Source organism: Maniola hyperantus, chromosome 2 (assembly GCF_902806685.2).
Source record: "Maniola hyperantus chromosome 2, iAphHyp1.2, whole genome shotgun sequence".
Classification (NCBI taxonomy): Eukaryota; Metazoa; Arthropoda; class Insecta; order Lepidoptera; family Nymphalidae; genus Maniola; species Maniola hyperantus.
In genome coordinates this window covers 6,521,922-6,538,085 of record NC_048537.1, presented here as the reverse complement: position 1 = coordinate 6,538,085, position 16,164 = coordinate 6,521,922, and the positions used below count along the sequence as shown (strand labels likewise).

General features: G+C 39.0%; 2 protein-coding genes across 6 annotated transcripts in view; one reads left to right on the top strand and one right to left on the bottom strand.

Moving 5' to 3' along the window:
- The window catches only part of capt (adenylyl cyclase-associated protein 1), a 56,792-nt gene extending 53,426 nt beyond the window's left edge, over nucleotides 1-3,366 (top strand). For 3 of the 4 annotated variants that reach the window (XM_069503078.1, XM_069503086.1, XM_034983033.2), the window contains exons 8-9: nucleotides 208-351; nucleotides 517-3,365. In XM_069503078.1, coding sequence (XP_069359179.1) covers nucleotides 208-351; nucleotides 517-606 — 234 coding nt within the window. In that variant the 3' untranslated portion in view covers nucleotides 607-3,365. Of the gene's footprint in view, nucleotides 1-207; nucleotides 352-516 lie in introns of all 4 variants that reach the window. The other variant, XM_034983048.2, reaches the window with a different exon arrangement.
- Nucleotides 3,367-4,509: 1,143 nt separating this feature from the next.
- LOC117995074 (uncharacterized) overlaps nucleotides 4,510-16,164 on the bottom strand; it is a 64,945-nt gene continuing 53,290 nt past the window's right edge. The window contains exons 3-13 of one of the 2 annotated variants that reach the window (XM_034983072.2): nucleotides 15,594-15,765; nucleotides 14,882-15,116; nucleotides 11,401-14,189; nucleotides 11,095-11,301; nucleotides 10,704-10,871; nucleotides 10,222-10,357; nucleotides 9,687-9,893; nucleotides 7,536-7,703; nucleotides 6,712-6,995; nucleotides 5,925-6,094; nucleotides 4,510-5,130 (exon numbers count right to left, since the gene is read on the bottom strand). In XM_034983072.2, the coding sequence (XP_034838963.2) occupies nucleotides 4,750-5,130; nucleotides 5,925-6,094; nucleotides 6,712-6,995; nucleotides 7,536-7,703; nucleotides 9,687-9,893; nucleotides 10,222-10,357; nucleotides 10,704-10,871; nucleotides 11,095-11,301; nucleotides 11,401-14,189; nucleotides 14,882-15,116; nucleotides 15,594-15,765 (4,917 nt within the window). In that variant the 3' untranslated portion in view covers nucleotides 4,510-4,749. The remainder of the gene's footprint in view (nucleotides 5,131-5,924; nucleotides 6,095-6,711; nucleotides 6,996-7,535; nucleotides 7,704-9,686; nucleotides 9,894-10,221; nucleotides 10,358-10,703; nucleotides 10,872-11,094; nucleotides 11,302-11,400; nucleotides 14,190-14,881; nucleotides 15,117-15,593; nucleotides 15,766-16,164) is intronic. The other variant, XM_069502972.1, reaches the window with a different exon arrangement.

Here is a 16,164-nt window from a genome sequence, read left to right as displayed (position 1 = left end):
TGCCAATTTTGGCGCCATGGTGGGTCACTCATCCTGTTACCGACTTGGGTCAATGTTACATAACAATCGAAATCGATTGATATGCATTGTTAAAACTAGGTCAGACATCCCTCAATCTCATCGTTTCATAAGGATTCGCTGAGCCAAAAACTGAGGTAAGAATAATAGAAATGTCAGAAATCGAAAACAAAATGTTTTATTGTTTAGGTGCTAGGCAAGGTGCCAACGGTGTCGATCGAGAAGACAGACGGGTGCCAGATCTACCTCTCGCAGCAGTCGCTCGACGTGGAGATCGTGTCCTCCAAGTCCTCGGAGATGAACGTGCTCGTGCCAACGGCTAATGGGGATTACGTAAGTGAAAATATTATAACTTATGTATATAGCATAAACGATACTGCTGTTCAGAAGTCGAGTATATGGTAAGAACGCTATGTACGTACTCCCCACATTCCGAAGAAACTATTTTTTGTGTCGTTATATGTTAAACATCCTTTTTACAAATCAATTTGTTTCCAGACGGAGCATCCTATACCGGAGCAATTCAAGACTATGCTCAACAAGCCGCCCACCGGCCTCACCACGACGCCCGTCGAGAACAAGGGCTAGATCTCAACGACCCTTTATTCGAGCTCGGGAACTCTATATACTTTATTTTATTCACTAACTTGTAGGGTTTCATCAACACTCAACAGCAATGCCCACACTACGTAAATGTGTAACCATCTTAGAAGCATGGGATCATTTTTGCTTATCGCAATAGTCACTGTGTTTTCTAATCTAATCGCGATTGCAATATTTCACCGCGTGATATTTTCCGCAGAGTTCTGTGACATGGAAATTGTATGAAACCGTTCGCGCGTATTTATTTTGTAAGTGTGTGCGACTTCATACAATTTCTATATTATGTCACAGAGTTTCGCGGAACAAATCGCGCCGTGAAAATTTGCAGAGTCAGCTTATCCTTACTTTTTAAAATGTGACCATTGAAGCTAATTACAACTCATACTCAATATAGATATGTATTTGTATTTTGGTTGCTTAACAATATTATAATTATTAAATCCTACATCCGAAATAGAAGCAGCTCAAACATAACAGCGCGCTTTCAACAAGCGATAATCTAAATATATAAAAGGAAAAGGTGACTGACTGACTGACTGATCTATCAACGCACAGCTGAAACTACTGGACGTATCGGGCTGAAATTTGGCATGCAGATAGCTATTATGACGTAGGCATCCGCTAAGAAAGGATTTTTGAAAATTCAACCCCTAAGGGGGTAAAATAGTGGTTTGCAATTTGTGTAGTCCACGCGGACAAAGTCGTGGGCATAAGCTAGTAATTCATATAATCTTTGACATTTCTTTTATTGCCCACTCTATAATGTGTTTCCACAATTCTTATAACAGTAAATAAGTCTATTGTTATATCATGTTTCAATCATTTACTCTAAATCTTAAATACTCTAACTGGGACTCTGTTGTAGTGGGCAGCGACCCGAAAGTGTGATTGAACAAATTTTGATAGGCAAATAATTTGCGCTAATTAAATCAATTAGTTCACATATCTCTTTCGATGGGAGCACATTTAAATGCGATAAATGATTGTAGTAATAAATTAAAAGGCTACACTTCACTTGTTGAAATCGGTGTAGGTCCGACTATTAGCGATCCCGGCCCTTTGCTGCTTGGCACGACGCGTCTCGATCCGAACAGAACTTTTCGAAACTAAAGTCGAGCTTACATGGATTTTATAGGGAGTTGCAACTGTTTAGTTATTAAAATATTCTGAGTGTCACTCACCATAGTTTTAACGATAAATTACGTAAATAATGCTATAACGTTCCCGAAGCTTATAAATCAGTCTTATTTCCTTTATACGAGTTCTATCATAAATAATTTCTTGCTCATTACGCTCGATCGTAGAGTATAAGGTATACATATTACTTACCTAAACCAATATGACGTAGACATAACTATCGTTCAAGTATTTACTGGCCTTTATGTGAATGTAAAGATGTTCCTTATTCGTGTATTTGATATTTTTTTAGATGTCACAAGTGAAATAGATCGGAGTACCGCTTGGTACGGGATATAGAGTTTAGGTGTAAGTGGGGACCGAATAAAATACCATCTTTACTACGATATTTACGTGTTTTTATTGTTTTTACGTACTATTTTGTATGCGGATTTCTTTAATTTTAAGGAAGAGTTTAGATAGCCTCAAGCGATTGTTTGATAATAAAAAAATATCTGATCATAACACTTTCCAACGACTAACTTTCTCATAGTCTCACTAGGTAATATTTTCAATTATGCTACCATGCGTGTATTAAAAATTGAAACTTATCGGTTTGTTTTAAGTTTTAAATTTTAAAAGCTAATAAAAAACTTAAGGCGAGAGAATTTTTATATCAAACGGCTGTTAGTCTGGCCATCTACACACTTCCTAATTTTAATCAAATGAAGCCTTCTAATTACCTACTGAACTGAGATAACAATAATTGAAAAGTTGGAGCCGACCTACTGAATTACCATTGTTCGATGTTCTTGATTTCTTAAAATAATGATTATTTGTGTGCGTTTAAAGGAGGAAAACTTTATACCTACTGATATCATAAAAGTTTTCCTCCAATCAAATAATAATAATAATTTGATAACATTTGTTTATGATTGCAATGTAAATTCGGTTCCCGAGTGTGAAATGTGTGTCTCGAAACTATGTTGTAAGTTTGAATTTTCAATTTGAAAAATATTTGTAACTTAGAGTGATTCTAAAACCCCGATTCGTCGACCGTGTAAGAGCTTTCTCTAACTTAAAATTCTAAGTAACTGATCTAAATCTTTTTTTAACATTTTCGATGGAACTGCTAATAATGCTAAAACTCCTAAACTATTTATACTCTATATACTAAACACTTTGTAAGACAATTTTTTACAACTGAATGTAAGTCATCTATTTAACTTGAGTACTCGTCATATTATATAGGTTCAATTTCAAGTATTTATTTAAATATGTAGGTATTTCTTTTTGCCACGACATATTCAGCTGTGAATGTTTTTTTGTGGTTTCGTCAATTAGCATTTCCATCGACTATAATATTAAGTATTATGTGATTGTTCTAAGTAAGTATTTTATACTAGGACATTTTTAATTGAATATCGTAATAATTAATTATTAATAATTGTATTAATCGAAGTATTGTAATAGGAAACAATTTTGTTATTCAGTATCGTTTGTGTTTCGTCAAATTGTGACATCGCTAATAAGAATTGTAATTATTTATTATGCCATTCTTATTTTGGAGATTTTTAATTTATTTGTCTGATTAAAATAATTTTAAGCATATAATTTTTTTATTTTATTTTATCACATAAGTATTCAGATACACAACTACATGGAGTCACAAATTATTGTGATAGCAAGTAATTCTTTTACATATCAAGCCAGCAAAAAAGTTTTGCCCATTTGTTAAACATAAAACCATCGTTTCTTAAAAAAGTATTCTTGTATATTTCGCGACAGGTCGAGATGGCAATCGGGGTATCCCGCACGCGTCATCCGCACTATCCCACACTGGGTTAGCGCGGGGGCTGTGCGGGTTTGCTGGGCGTCTCCACCCCGATTGACATCTCCACCTATCGCGCACTATAGGTATAGATAATAAAAAGATAGAGAGATAAAAAATGAATAATAACATAAAGTTCATATTTTTATTGTAATTTCTTGTTATTATTTTTAAACATGGGCTACGTCGTCCATTTAAAATAATGAAATCAATGAAAATTTCAAACGAAAAAGGTAGTCCATGTATTTAATAAATAGTTTATAATAGCCGTAATTAATAAAAATTTGGGCTGTAGAATGTTTATTAAAGCTATATGTACAAGGACCAAGATTTACTATGGCATAGAAAGTATTAAATAAAAAATAATAGCTGAAGATTTCCAAACTCACTCAAGAATTCTAGATTCACATTCGATACTTAAATATTACTTACATTTACTTAAGCGGTATCAGTCGAAATCGAATAATTTTAATCTATCATTACTGGCTTATAAAACATATTAAAGGTATATTTACTTTATATTATCATAAACCTCTAAGGCCTGCTCAATGTGTGTTTAATATGAGATTTTACATTTCGTCAATGTTAATAGATTTAGAGCGTCGAAATACAATAACGCAAGAGTAAAATTGACCTAAGGATTACAATTCGGTGTCACCGATTTTCATTTCACAAGTTTTCCGTTTGTCGATCGCTGGCTGTAGTTTTATGGATGAACTTGAGCTTTGAAACTAGGCCGTTAAGGTCCATGTTACTTTAAGTGTTTCGACGCTCGAATCCTATCAACGTTGGTGAGGTGTAAAATCTCATAGAAAGAAGGCGTATCCCCGAACAGCCTCGAGTACAAGCAACCGTTTGAAGGCGACCACACTGTGACACTATCGTATGCTGGTGCTTTCACGCCTAGTTTCTTCTTCTAGTGCCATCTCTTTCCGGCGTAGTTTCCTTAAACAGTGACCTTGTACTCATGTTGAACCACTGGCGAAGGTTCTTAAGCCAGGATGTTCGTCCACGGCCAGGTCTACGTTTGCCTTTTATCTTGCCCTATATTATAAGCTGCAGCAGACCTAATTTATGTAACGAAATTGGCATCAAATTAGTTACATTAAAATTTTAACTCGCATGCAAGGAGTTTCATAATGTAAATCCGACTTAACGCCTAAGGTTTATGAAATTGCGTGTCAATCCGGGTTGAATCTACTCGAGTTGGTAACGAGCGTACTGCATTTCCACTCGTCACTACCGTCAGAGCATTCTAGAAATCCATTACAAACACTGGAAGATGGTAAACATTCACCGAGGGGGCATCTAAAACCTCTGCAAGTGTCGTATGGTTTATGTACCCTTTTGTTTTCTGCTGCCTCTAAATCTGTGTAGAAGTCTTCATTGGACTCCTCGTCTGATGGCGGCGAGGTGTCGTTTAGCTTGGGAGTGTAGGCGGCCATCACGCTGTCTATCCAGTCGATGTAGTGGGACACTTTAGTGTAGACGCCGGGTCGGTTAGCTCGAGCGCATCCGTAGCCGTTGCTGGTGACACCGTAGATGTACCACCTGTCTGACTCCTGGAAAAATATTTAGGATGATTAAAAAACGTTTAAAGTAAGTATGCAATGCTATTTATTACTGACTACGACAGCGCACGATACGATCCCTCGGATTTACCCAAGTGCTCGATATTGAGTATGATGCAGCAGGTATTAGGTATATACAATAGGTAAGTGAAAAAAAAACCGCAACGGTTCCATATCATCGTACAAGACGTACCTAACTCTTTTATATTAATGACGGACAGGGCCATCATTAACTTTCAGTGCATGGACACATTTTAATTTTTTTTGTGATGTAACCATACGGTTTTCGGATTTTTTCCTTTACTTGTGCTATAAGACCTTCCATGATTCTAGGTCAACGTGCAGTACCCTATAGGATTTCTCGACAGACAGACAGACAAAAAAGTGATCCTTTAAGGGTTCCTTTTTTCCTTTTGAGGTACGGAACCCGAAAATATTACCCTGACAGTGAGGCACAAAATATATTGTATGACACCTAGGGCTATCCCGGTAGGAATTCTCCAGGATTTTTAAAACTTAAATCCACGCGGACAAAGACATGGGGCGTCTGCTACTCTGCTATAAAAAAGGAAAAACAGTGATTTAAGGCTCATTTCTCAATCATAAAAAAAATTAAAAAATGTTATTTCTTGTATGATGGTACGGAACCCTTCGTGTGCAAGTCCAACTTGCACTTTGCTGGTTTTTATTTTGCATTTGTCATCAACTCTTCATCGGCTCACTACAGAGAACGGGTGTCCTCTCAAAATTTTACATTATTTAGCAGAAGAAGCAGTATTTCTCACTTGGCACATGAGCGGCCCACCGGAGTCTCCGAGGCAGGCGTCGCGGCCTCCGCGCTCGTAGCCCGCGCAGAACATGTCGTCCGTGACGCGGTACAGCGGCAGCAGCCGCGTGCGGCGGCGACACTCCGCTGTCGAGATCACCGGCAACTCCACTTCTTGCAGTGTATCCGCTGCAACAAGAAGAAAGCGTTGTAGTATAGATAAGTATCGATACCTAAGTAGGAAATCTTGCTTTTGAGGGTTCCGTACCCAAAGTTTCACTCTGCTGTCTGTCCGCGTGTCACGGGTCTCTTTCTAGTAACTGGTAGACGAAATTAGTTACAAACCTGAAATTTGGGTCATTGTTGTAAAATATTGTCTCAAAACCACAGTGCCCAAAACCGAATAATAGAATTCGAATTCAATAAAATTATTCTTCGTCGTGTAAATTTATAAGGCTCCGATTACACCTGTAAGTTTTACGTTTTACTCACGTAAGTAGCTTACGTAATTAATTGTCAACTGTTGACAATAAATTTACAATAAATTTACTATGGTAAATTATGTATTATGCGTACAAAATGACTTCTCAAGCGCCATTTTAGCTTCATGTGTCAATTGTCATGTCAAAAGTATTTTTGGCATGATAGTTGACCCATATCTTTAAAATGGCGCGTGAGAAGTCATTTAGTATGGACTATACTTAAAAGAGTGTTTACATTAGTGAATTTGTCGTAAGTTAATCATGTAAACTACTTACGTGTGTAAAAACTTACAGGCGTATCCGCTGCCTTAGGTATCAACTTACGGAAGACTCGTTCATGTTCATACAGTTGCCCCCAGCCGACGACCGTGCAATGGTGGCCGGCGGGCGGCTGCGCGCGCGGCGGCGGCAGGCAGGCAGGCCGCAGGCGGGCGTGCAACGGCAGCGCTTCCACGCGCAATAACGCTATGTCGTTCCTGAAGCCGCGCGGTGCATAGCGGGGGTGTAAAACGATTTGACGCACGCGCGTGATTCGCTCCCACGGCCCTCGGGGCCATGCTCCGCGACGCAGTGCGCCAAGTCGAGCAACCCAGTGAGCTTCTGTGGCTCTGAAATGTTTGAAATGTCTACTTTAAAGACAGTGCTTTAATTCGATGTTATGTTAAGTAGCACTTGGCTGCGGTCTCGTAAAATGACGATATCCAAAGGAGATTCGGCGACCCTGTGACTTGTGCAGCTAGCTATTAGGAGGCCGGCTTTACATAGTTCAAAAGCTGGCGAACTAGGTATTTGAAGTCGTTATTCGCTTTCTTATGATAAGAGTGTTAAAGATTTAATTTTTTCAGAAAATTAAAAATTAAAAGATTCAATTTTAATAGAGTTAGTAGAAGTCGTGTTTTAGTTTTGTATTTAATACCTGAATGAACTTTAATACTTGTTGAGGTGATTACTGAGGAGATTCCCGCGGATAAACGGGATATGTGTCGCCTATATTATGTTTGTGTCCAAAGTCCAAACAAGTTATTGCAATCAATGCTACTAGCTTCCTCCATCCTGGGCGCATGAAATTAAATAGTAATGCAACTGAAGCTATAAGTATCAGTCACGAATAAACTTAGTCCAAAAAAATAAATTTGTAAAATACTCACTCATAAAAGCAGTGACTAGCGGAGAGCAGCCATTCCGCTGCGACGAGCGTCGCGCCGCACTGGAAGTCGCCGTCGCGGTAGAGCGCGGCTTGCCACGGCCACGCGCCCGCCGCCGCGCCTCCGCCGCCCACCACCCTGCCCCACCGCACGCGCTCGTGAGTAACTGCCCTAACCAACCAACACCGATGTCCGATACCCGTACAACGTACCTCGCCTTCAAATCAACTACTTATCTTAGGGAGAAGTTTCTATTTTTTTTTATGACTTGATAATAAAAATTTAAGTAGGTAAAAAAAAACAGTCAAGTAACGTGAAATTTTCCAAACTTTTAAATTGCTTTTTCAGTACCTATCCAAACGCAGAGGCTCTAGTGTACCTTTTCAAGTTATCTTTGAAAGTTACACTGGTGCCTCGGGTAATATTTTTTTGATGAGTTATTAAGTAAGCACTTGATTGTGTTTTTATTTGATGGTAAATGACATAAAGCAATTTAAGATAGAAGCACGCTACGCTGGAACTGGAAGAGATAAGTCCTAATGAAACTTAACACTTAGGCGAGGTACCTACCTACTCTAAAAGTTTATTATAATAAAACTCGGAGGACAGTAGTCTAAATATATAAAAGGAAAAGGTGACTGACTGACTGACTGACTGACTGACTGACTGACTGACTGACTGATCTATTAACGCACAGCTCAAACTACTGGACGGATCGGGCTGAAATTTGGCATGCAGATAGCTATTATGACGTAGGCATCCGCTAAGAAAGGATTTTTGAAAATTCAACCCCTAAAGGGGTGAAACAGGGGTTTGAAATTTGTGTAGTCCAGGCGGACGAAGTCGCGAGCATTAGCTAGTCTTTTATAAAACGTAAAAAAAACATGAAAGTTGCTTAGCACACGTTTCAACATTCAGGTCAAGTATTTCAGGTTCTAGTAAACCCATTTTGATTCGATTTTGTGCAGTATAAGCAGCCGCGCACAACCAGTGACTTTGTCGTTGAAAAAATGCGAGGAAGTGTTGCGAAACCCATGGGCAGAGATATAATATTATCTTTGCCCATGGGAGAGATGTGTCGCACTGATTGAGCTCAGGTTGGTGGTCTGACTGTTAAAGTCTATAAGTACTTTCATAGTTCGAATTATGGTCAAATAGGTAAAGTTTTGTATTAGAGTCTGTCTAACGAAAGTTGATAGCAGAGTGAATTAGAGTGAGTGAGCTTTCGGTTTTATCCTGAATCGACATCTGTCAAATATTAGGTATTTGAGCACTAGGGGTAACATGAATCAAAGATTTTAAGATATTATAATATGTTCTTTCCCACTATCAGCTTTCACTAGACAGGCTCTCTTATACGTTAGTTTTAGTATAAGCAAAATCTGGAAGTAGTTTGTTCAGAATCAGTTACAGAATCGAAGTGCAATGATTATTACACCGTTTTATTTTTTTTACCAAAAAATACTTTAAAATCCTGCAAGTTTGGATACCTAATTGAGTGACCGCATGTACCAGCTGATTCAAGCCGCGCGAGCGGCAGCACGCACAATCGAAGGCAGCCGTATCGTTCGTTCGCAGCCGCTCGCTTGGGGTGACCATGTTTTTGCGAGAACAACGACTCACCACAACACGCTGACAACGTCGTAAAGGAGATCGCCCGTGAACGGGCCCTCTTTTGTGGCGTCGTGTCAAGACTTAAATTAATTTTTAAAAATGTGTTATTTTTTACGATTATATATTTTATTACGACTTTTATTTCACTCTATTATTGAAAATATCCACAATTACAGTTAGAATCGTAAACATCAATTTATTTTGAAGAAGAATTAATTAAAAATAACCTCAATATCAGCAGCATAAAAAAAAGATTTCTTTATAACCAGGGTGAATAAATGGAAATCGTTCGCAGAATATAAAAAGGTAATTATTTGTCTACAAAATAAAATTAAAACCATGGTGACATAACAATTATACTAGGGGGGGCCCAAAGCTCCTAAGAAAATGGGCAATCTCCTTTTCATTAAATATTTTTGAAATTTTGTATTTAGTCATTATATTATTTAAGTAAAAATATTCGACACATGTTTGGTTTTTGCTTATACCAAAACTAACCTTGTATATGATGGTGGAGAAGAAGAGATTTGCTTGTATTACCTGGGCTGCTGAGCGTCAGCGTGTGGTCGTATACCGCAGTCCAGGTCCTTACAGCGAATCCTCAAAGCTCGGTGCCGGGCGCACGACGAACGGCGGAACGTCAGACGCGTGTCGGCGGCGCGCGCGTGCGCGTTGTGCGACACTTCCCAGTAGCCCACCGAACTCACTTTCCGACCTTCGCGCGCCTCTCGGACCCAGGGTGAATCGCTGGAAACATTTCGAGACGTTAATCACTACACATTATAAATGCGAAGGTACGTTGGTTTGTCCTTCAATCACACCGCAACGAAGCATGATCGAGGTGTTTTTTTGCATGAATATACATAGGAGATATTCGGAGTTTGGGGTTCGATCCTAGGATCGCACCTCTGACTTTTCGGAGCTACGTGAATTTTACTCAATTCAATATCACATTGCTTTAATGATGAAGGAAAACATCGTGAGCCACAGTCCACCGCACTTGACCAGCGTGGTGGACTGTGGGCAAATCCTTAATCTGAAAAAGCAATCAAATATTAGTTAGGTAGGTACTTACTGAAAAGTCATAGCTCGACACACAGCTCTCCCTAAATCTGGTAACTTAAGAGTGCTTTGCGCTTGCGCAACCACGTCATTGAAGCTCTCCACACATAGCCTGCCCCACACGCCACGTTTCCGCACCATGACGAAACCTGTATAAACACCGTGGACTTTTAAAGAATACTCTCAATTAAAAAACTTTTCTAAATGAAGTTTTTTTTAATAGCAATGTACTCAAACGAATAAATGGTATTATGTCAAGACAAACCAACCCAACGAACTCAACCACGACGAAGCTATGATGGATTAGTTATAAAAAGCTTGTAAAGTTGTAAAGCCAACTTTATTTTGATAATATCTAGCAGAGTAACTCTGGAGCGTAGCGACGGTGTTGTATCTAGAATCCTGAGCGGGGGCGCCCAAGACTAAGACAGTATTACCCCCAAGTTCAATACGCTACTTTTCACACAGTGGTGTGAAAAGGTAATATAATAGTACCTTCTTCATTATAAGGAATCACTTCGTTGTCTTCGATGCTATCGCCCAAAGCGACACAGCTTTTTTCATCATCGCCCAGAGGACAGTCCGGGATCCCGTCGCAGACTTTACTCATGTCCACGCATTGCTGAGCATTCGCACATACAAACTGACCCTCTTCACACCATTCTGAAAAAGTATTAAGCTTCATGATAAAAATTGAGCTTGTTGGGAACCCTCATAGCTGTAGTTTTAAGTTTACGTAATTAATTATCAGTATTCGTACATAACTCTCTTACAAATTCCACAAATTGACAATCAAAAAGTGTACAATGGTACCCAATTTGAATAATTGATTTGATTTGATTATCATGAAATGAACACTCAGTTCAAGTAAAAGTAAAATACCTACCACATTTATTCTCATCAGAATAGTCCCAACAATCAACGAAGCCATCGCAGATTTTTGATTGCGAAAACTCAGCACGTAAGTAATCAGCACAGGAGCACGCGTGCTCGTCGTCACCGTCAGGACAGTCCAGTAGCTTATTACAACGTGATGTCATGGGAATACATGCACCACTAGCACATAAAAATGATGTGGAGTTGTTACAGTCATCTGGTGGTAATAAGTAGAGATTTAGAAATTAGCGGTAGTTTAAAAACTAATCAAGTAAGTTCTTAGATCCTTACATAATAGCAAAAATAACATCCTTACCGATGACAATCTTGGTAGGTTCCTTGACAATGTCTTTTTCTTTCTTAGGTTTAGTGTACTTGGTCGTTTCCGGCTTACTGTATATTTTTTCTGGTACACCAAAACTATTTTCTTCTTGTTTTGAAGATTGGGCTTTATTGTATGTTTTTGTTAATATTTTAAATCCTGCTTGATTTAACGTATAACTTGATGGAATGGCTTTTGTTGAAATTATGCCCCCTGGGGCTCGAAAGCGCTCGAAACTATTGTTGCTATAGTCCGAAATTGTGGCAAGACTAGCCAACTGTTTCAATTTATCTACAGTTAAAGAACTAGTTTGATTTACAGGTATTTCTAATATCACATCAGGCTCCAATGCCAGCTCGTATGCTGGAAGACTTTGGGTTATATCTGCCTGTTTGCTACTGACGCTTCCGGTAACGTGGTACGAGACTCGATATGTACCTTCTGGGATATTTGATATATTATTTGATAACATGAAAACATCAACGTTACTATCGATAGACGAGTAATTCTCATTTGACTTAGGTAGCCTGTTACCACTTGAAGGATTATATACCGGTCCTTCTATCGTACTGAAAGTTTTTTTTAAATTTTCAGCCACAATCGAAGGTCCCGAAACTTTGGGTTTCTCAACATCAATGAAAGTTGCAGTTGTTACAACTTCTGAAGCCTCTGGTATGTTTTCTGTTAAAGTATATGTGATTTCATCTATATTTGGATCTAAACTTAATTTTTCGGATTCTATTTTACTGGTCATAAAACTCCGTTTGCTTTCCTTGTTTACCTGTGATCCAATTTTTGGTCTAGGTCGAAGGGGTCGATTTAATCCTAAATTAGACTTTGCTGGCATTAATGTTATTACTCTAGCTGTTGTAATATCAAGTTCTTCCTCAGAAACGACTTCAACTGACCCAGTCATTTCATTGCGCGTATTGCGGTATTCATTTTCAGTATCTTTTGATGTTGTATTTGGCTTTAAAGTCGTACGTTCTGTGGAAACTTCAGACTTCTCTGAAGTATTTTGTGAATACCGTTTTATAATATCTGTTAAATTTCGTAGTATAGAACTTTTACTAGGAAATTTTGGAGTTGTTTTAGGTGAAGTAGCATCATTTCTTGTAATTATAGCTTGTAAAGTATCGTTGTAGTATTTTTGAGGTGAAACTTTACTTACTGTCCCATTATTACTTGTAGTATTAACTAGTTCCCAAGTATGATGTGGAAGTCCAGTTGCCGGTATAATTGATACTTTATTGTTCGGGCGCTTAGTGATATTTTCTCTCTTATGGTCAGTTGTTTTGTTTATAACAGGTACTCTTGTGGTTATCTCTATCATAGGAACATTTGATGTCGTAATATTTTTTGCACTTTCAGTTGTAGTACTTACCGTTACGGATGGTTTACTTGCAGAAGATATATTTTGTTTCTTGACAATCGATGCACCTTCTATAGATATTTCTTCGGTACTATTATCAAATTGATCAAACTGAAGAACATTAATGGTGACAGAAGTTTTCTTATCTTTTGGAGGCCTTTCAAATGGTCGACCATCGTTATCATCAGTTTTTAAAATAGTTTCGGGTATAACTTCTACTGCACCACTTATTTTATCAACTGGTAATGGATGCGGCTTAGGATAACTAGATCCCAAAGTTTCCATATTTTTTATTGGTGGTGCAAATGTAGGAAGCGTAAAACTAGTGTATACTGGACTAGGGACATATACATCAGCAGCTAAATGAGGGTCTATATTATAAAGGCCTATAGGTCGACGTGTTGTTTTCTCTCTGTGTTTCGTGGGTGGTACGGTACTTAGCATGCTTTCTAATAAGGCTATATCTTCAACAACTTCGGCCACTCCTATTCTATCTTCTGCACCTTGTTCAATTTTTTCTTCATCAGGTAACACTGGTTGTTTGCTGGTTGTTTCATAGTATGGCCTTGTTATTGGTCTCCATGGCTCATTGTCCATAACATGAGGAACTGTAAATAGCGTATCGATTTTTGGTAAATCTTTATCGTGATTTTGATTAGTAAGAAGATCGAATAAAATTTGAGATACGTTCTTAGTTGTTGTGCCTACAGTTGTAGTTGACGTAGTTGTAGGTTTTGTTGTTAAAGTCGTTCTAGTGACTGTAGGTGCTGAATTTATAGTTTTGTGAGTACTTGTATCTCTTTCTTTATTAGTTATCGTATCAGTCTTTGGTTTTATATTTAATATAGATTTTATAGTTATCGGCCGGCTTTTTTGTGTCGTTGTTGGAAATTTCCCAGTACTTACTGTCCGTGTCCTTACTGTAGGTGGTTTTGTCGTGGGAGATGTAGTAGTTGTAGACTTTACAGTCGAAGCTTGTTTGTGACTACTCTTTTCTTCGATTCGTGTCGGATTTGGACCTTGTTTATTTTCTGTTATATCTGCTTCTGTTTTAGTTATTTGAAAGGAGCCTTGCAAAACTGGTATATTATCAGTATCGATGTCAGGTTCATCTGAATCACCTTTTCTCATCGGTCTATTTGGTTTTATAGTAGTTTTTCTAACAACACCTATTCTACTTTCTAAAGTTTTGTCTTTTGTATTTTGAGATGTTGAAGTTTTCGCATTATTGGTAGCCATACTTTCATTCAAAGCTTCTTTGACATATTGCTCCGAGTGGTAAGTGTGTTCTAAATCTCTTTTGACAACAATGCTTGTTGTGTCTATTTTTATTTGTCCAAATGCCGGATGCTTCGATAATAAGTCTTGTATTAAAATATTTTTTAATGTTTCCTCTATATTTGTTATGGAACTGTAAAAATAAACCAAAAATAAAATAAATAACAGATATAAGTCAAATCACGAATTACATGGAGGACAATAATTTTTTCAGCCCCGGATCTTGGCTTATTTAGAGGCGGGGCAAAAACTGAAAAATGCATCCCTTGCCCGACAGTATTGTCACCTTTGTAACACAAAACTTACTAATTTACGTTGAGCTGATCGACAAAGATATCAATAAACACGATAAACAAGTAAATATTCATCAGAGCCGGACCGGGTCAGTTTTGCCTGCGATGCGAGATTCCATTTTGGCGTTCTCCAGGCGTCACTTTGCAGTTTTTTCACATTTTTCCCATATACAATATTAAAAGTATAATATAATCACCAGCATACACGTAACTATAAGCGCGTGTGAAGCGAGCGCAATTTTTTAAATTATTTAGGTATTAGAAAAAAATTAACGGAAAATTAATTAAATCTAAGCACTCAACAACTTATAAAGCGCGAGCGAAGCGAGCCAGTAAATATTTCACTACAATATCGCCCAACAGAGGTGTATATTTGTATTATTTTCGGCACTCCCCTAAATCAAATCTAGAAAGCGAGCACGAATTTTTCTTTCGACCCCCGGCCCTCAAGGGCTCTGGGGCCCCTTGGTATGTGGGCCCGTAGTATGCACGCTCTACCCTAGACCCGGGGCAGATTTTTTAAAAGAATTACCTGGGTATTTTTCTCCTATCTAAGTACAATTTGAAATTAACATCTAGTCGTCGATCTCCAAAGCCCGTGACAAGTGCGCCCGCGAAGGCATGTCGGAGAGGCGAAGGCGCAGCATAGACTTGTCGCAGCGATGCTCCGTAGCGCCGCGCGCGCTCCCGCCACGCCGGGCTGTTCGGCGCTCCGCCGTACACGTCCCCTCGTGTCACTCGAAACGTGCCCTCAAACGTCATTATTGCTGTAAACGTTCAAAAAATCTCATTTTAATCCGGTTTTACTATTACTAGCTTATTGTTAATACTAGATTAACAAGTCAATGGAATGAACTTTCTGCAATTAGGCTATTGGAGTTTATTACCATGCCTACTTAGGTAGGTACTTATGTTAAACATTGTCCGGTAGTAGAGCTCCCATGCAGAATGCCAGTGCAGCGACCACAGCGACTGCAGCAAGCAGCGCTCCACTCGCCAGTGCCGTGAAGCAGAGACCATTGCTTCGCCCGCTGCTCGGAGTGCGTGCGTAGCCTCCGCCCACGAACCGATTGTTTACTTACGTTCACCATTGTCTAGCCGTAGGGTTCCCACGTAGAATTCCAGCGCAGCGATGGCGAGGACAGTGACTGCAGCCAGCAGCGCTTTGCCTACCAGCGCCGCGGAGTTAAGAGCACTGCTACGCCCGCATGTTGCGTCCGCCCGCGAACCGTTTGTTTACTTACGTTCACCATTATCTGGCCGTAGGGCTCCCATGTAGAATGCCAGCGCAGCGACGGCGAGTACAGCGACTGCAGCCAGCAGCGCTCCGCCCACCAGCGCCGCGGAGCAGAGACTGCTGCTACGCCCGCTGCTCGAAGCGCGCGTGTATCCTCCTCCCGCGAACCGATATTCGCTCTGAAAACAAAAAAAACATGATGTTTAACATACGTCTTAATTACGATAAGATATTAAGCTATTAATACCTACTTACTAACTAATTTATGTTAAAACCATAAAATGCTACTTTTAATAATGGCATAATGTACTGAACCAGTAACCTTTGAAATAAATAGGTATGTAGCGACAACTGATACGGTTGTAAAATTTCATAGAGTAGGTAATAAACTGCTAATTTATACTAATAAATCGATTGTTTATATCACACACACCATTTACGTACGTTGCGTGTTACGTTTGATATCAATAAAGCTGATTCAAATGGCGTGATGAGATTTGAGACTAGGTAATAAAGTTGTTCACCAGCCTAAATACTTGTAACAGGCTCCATAAATACATTAATGCCCACACGCAGGT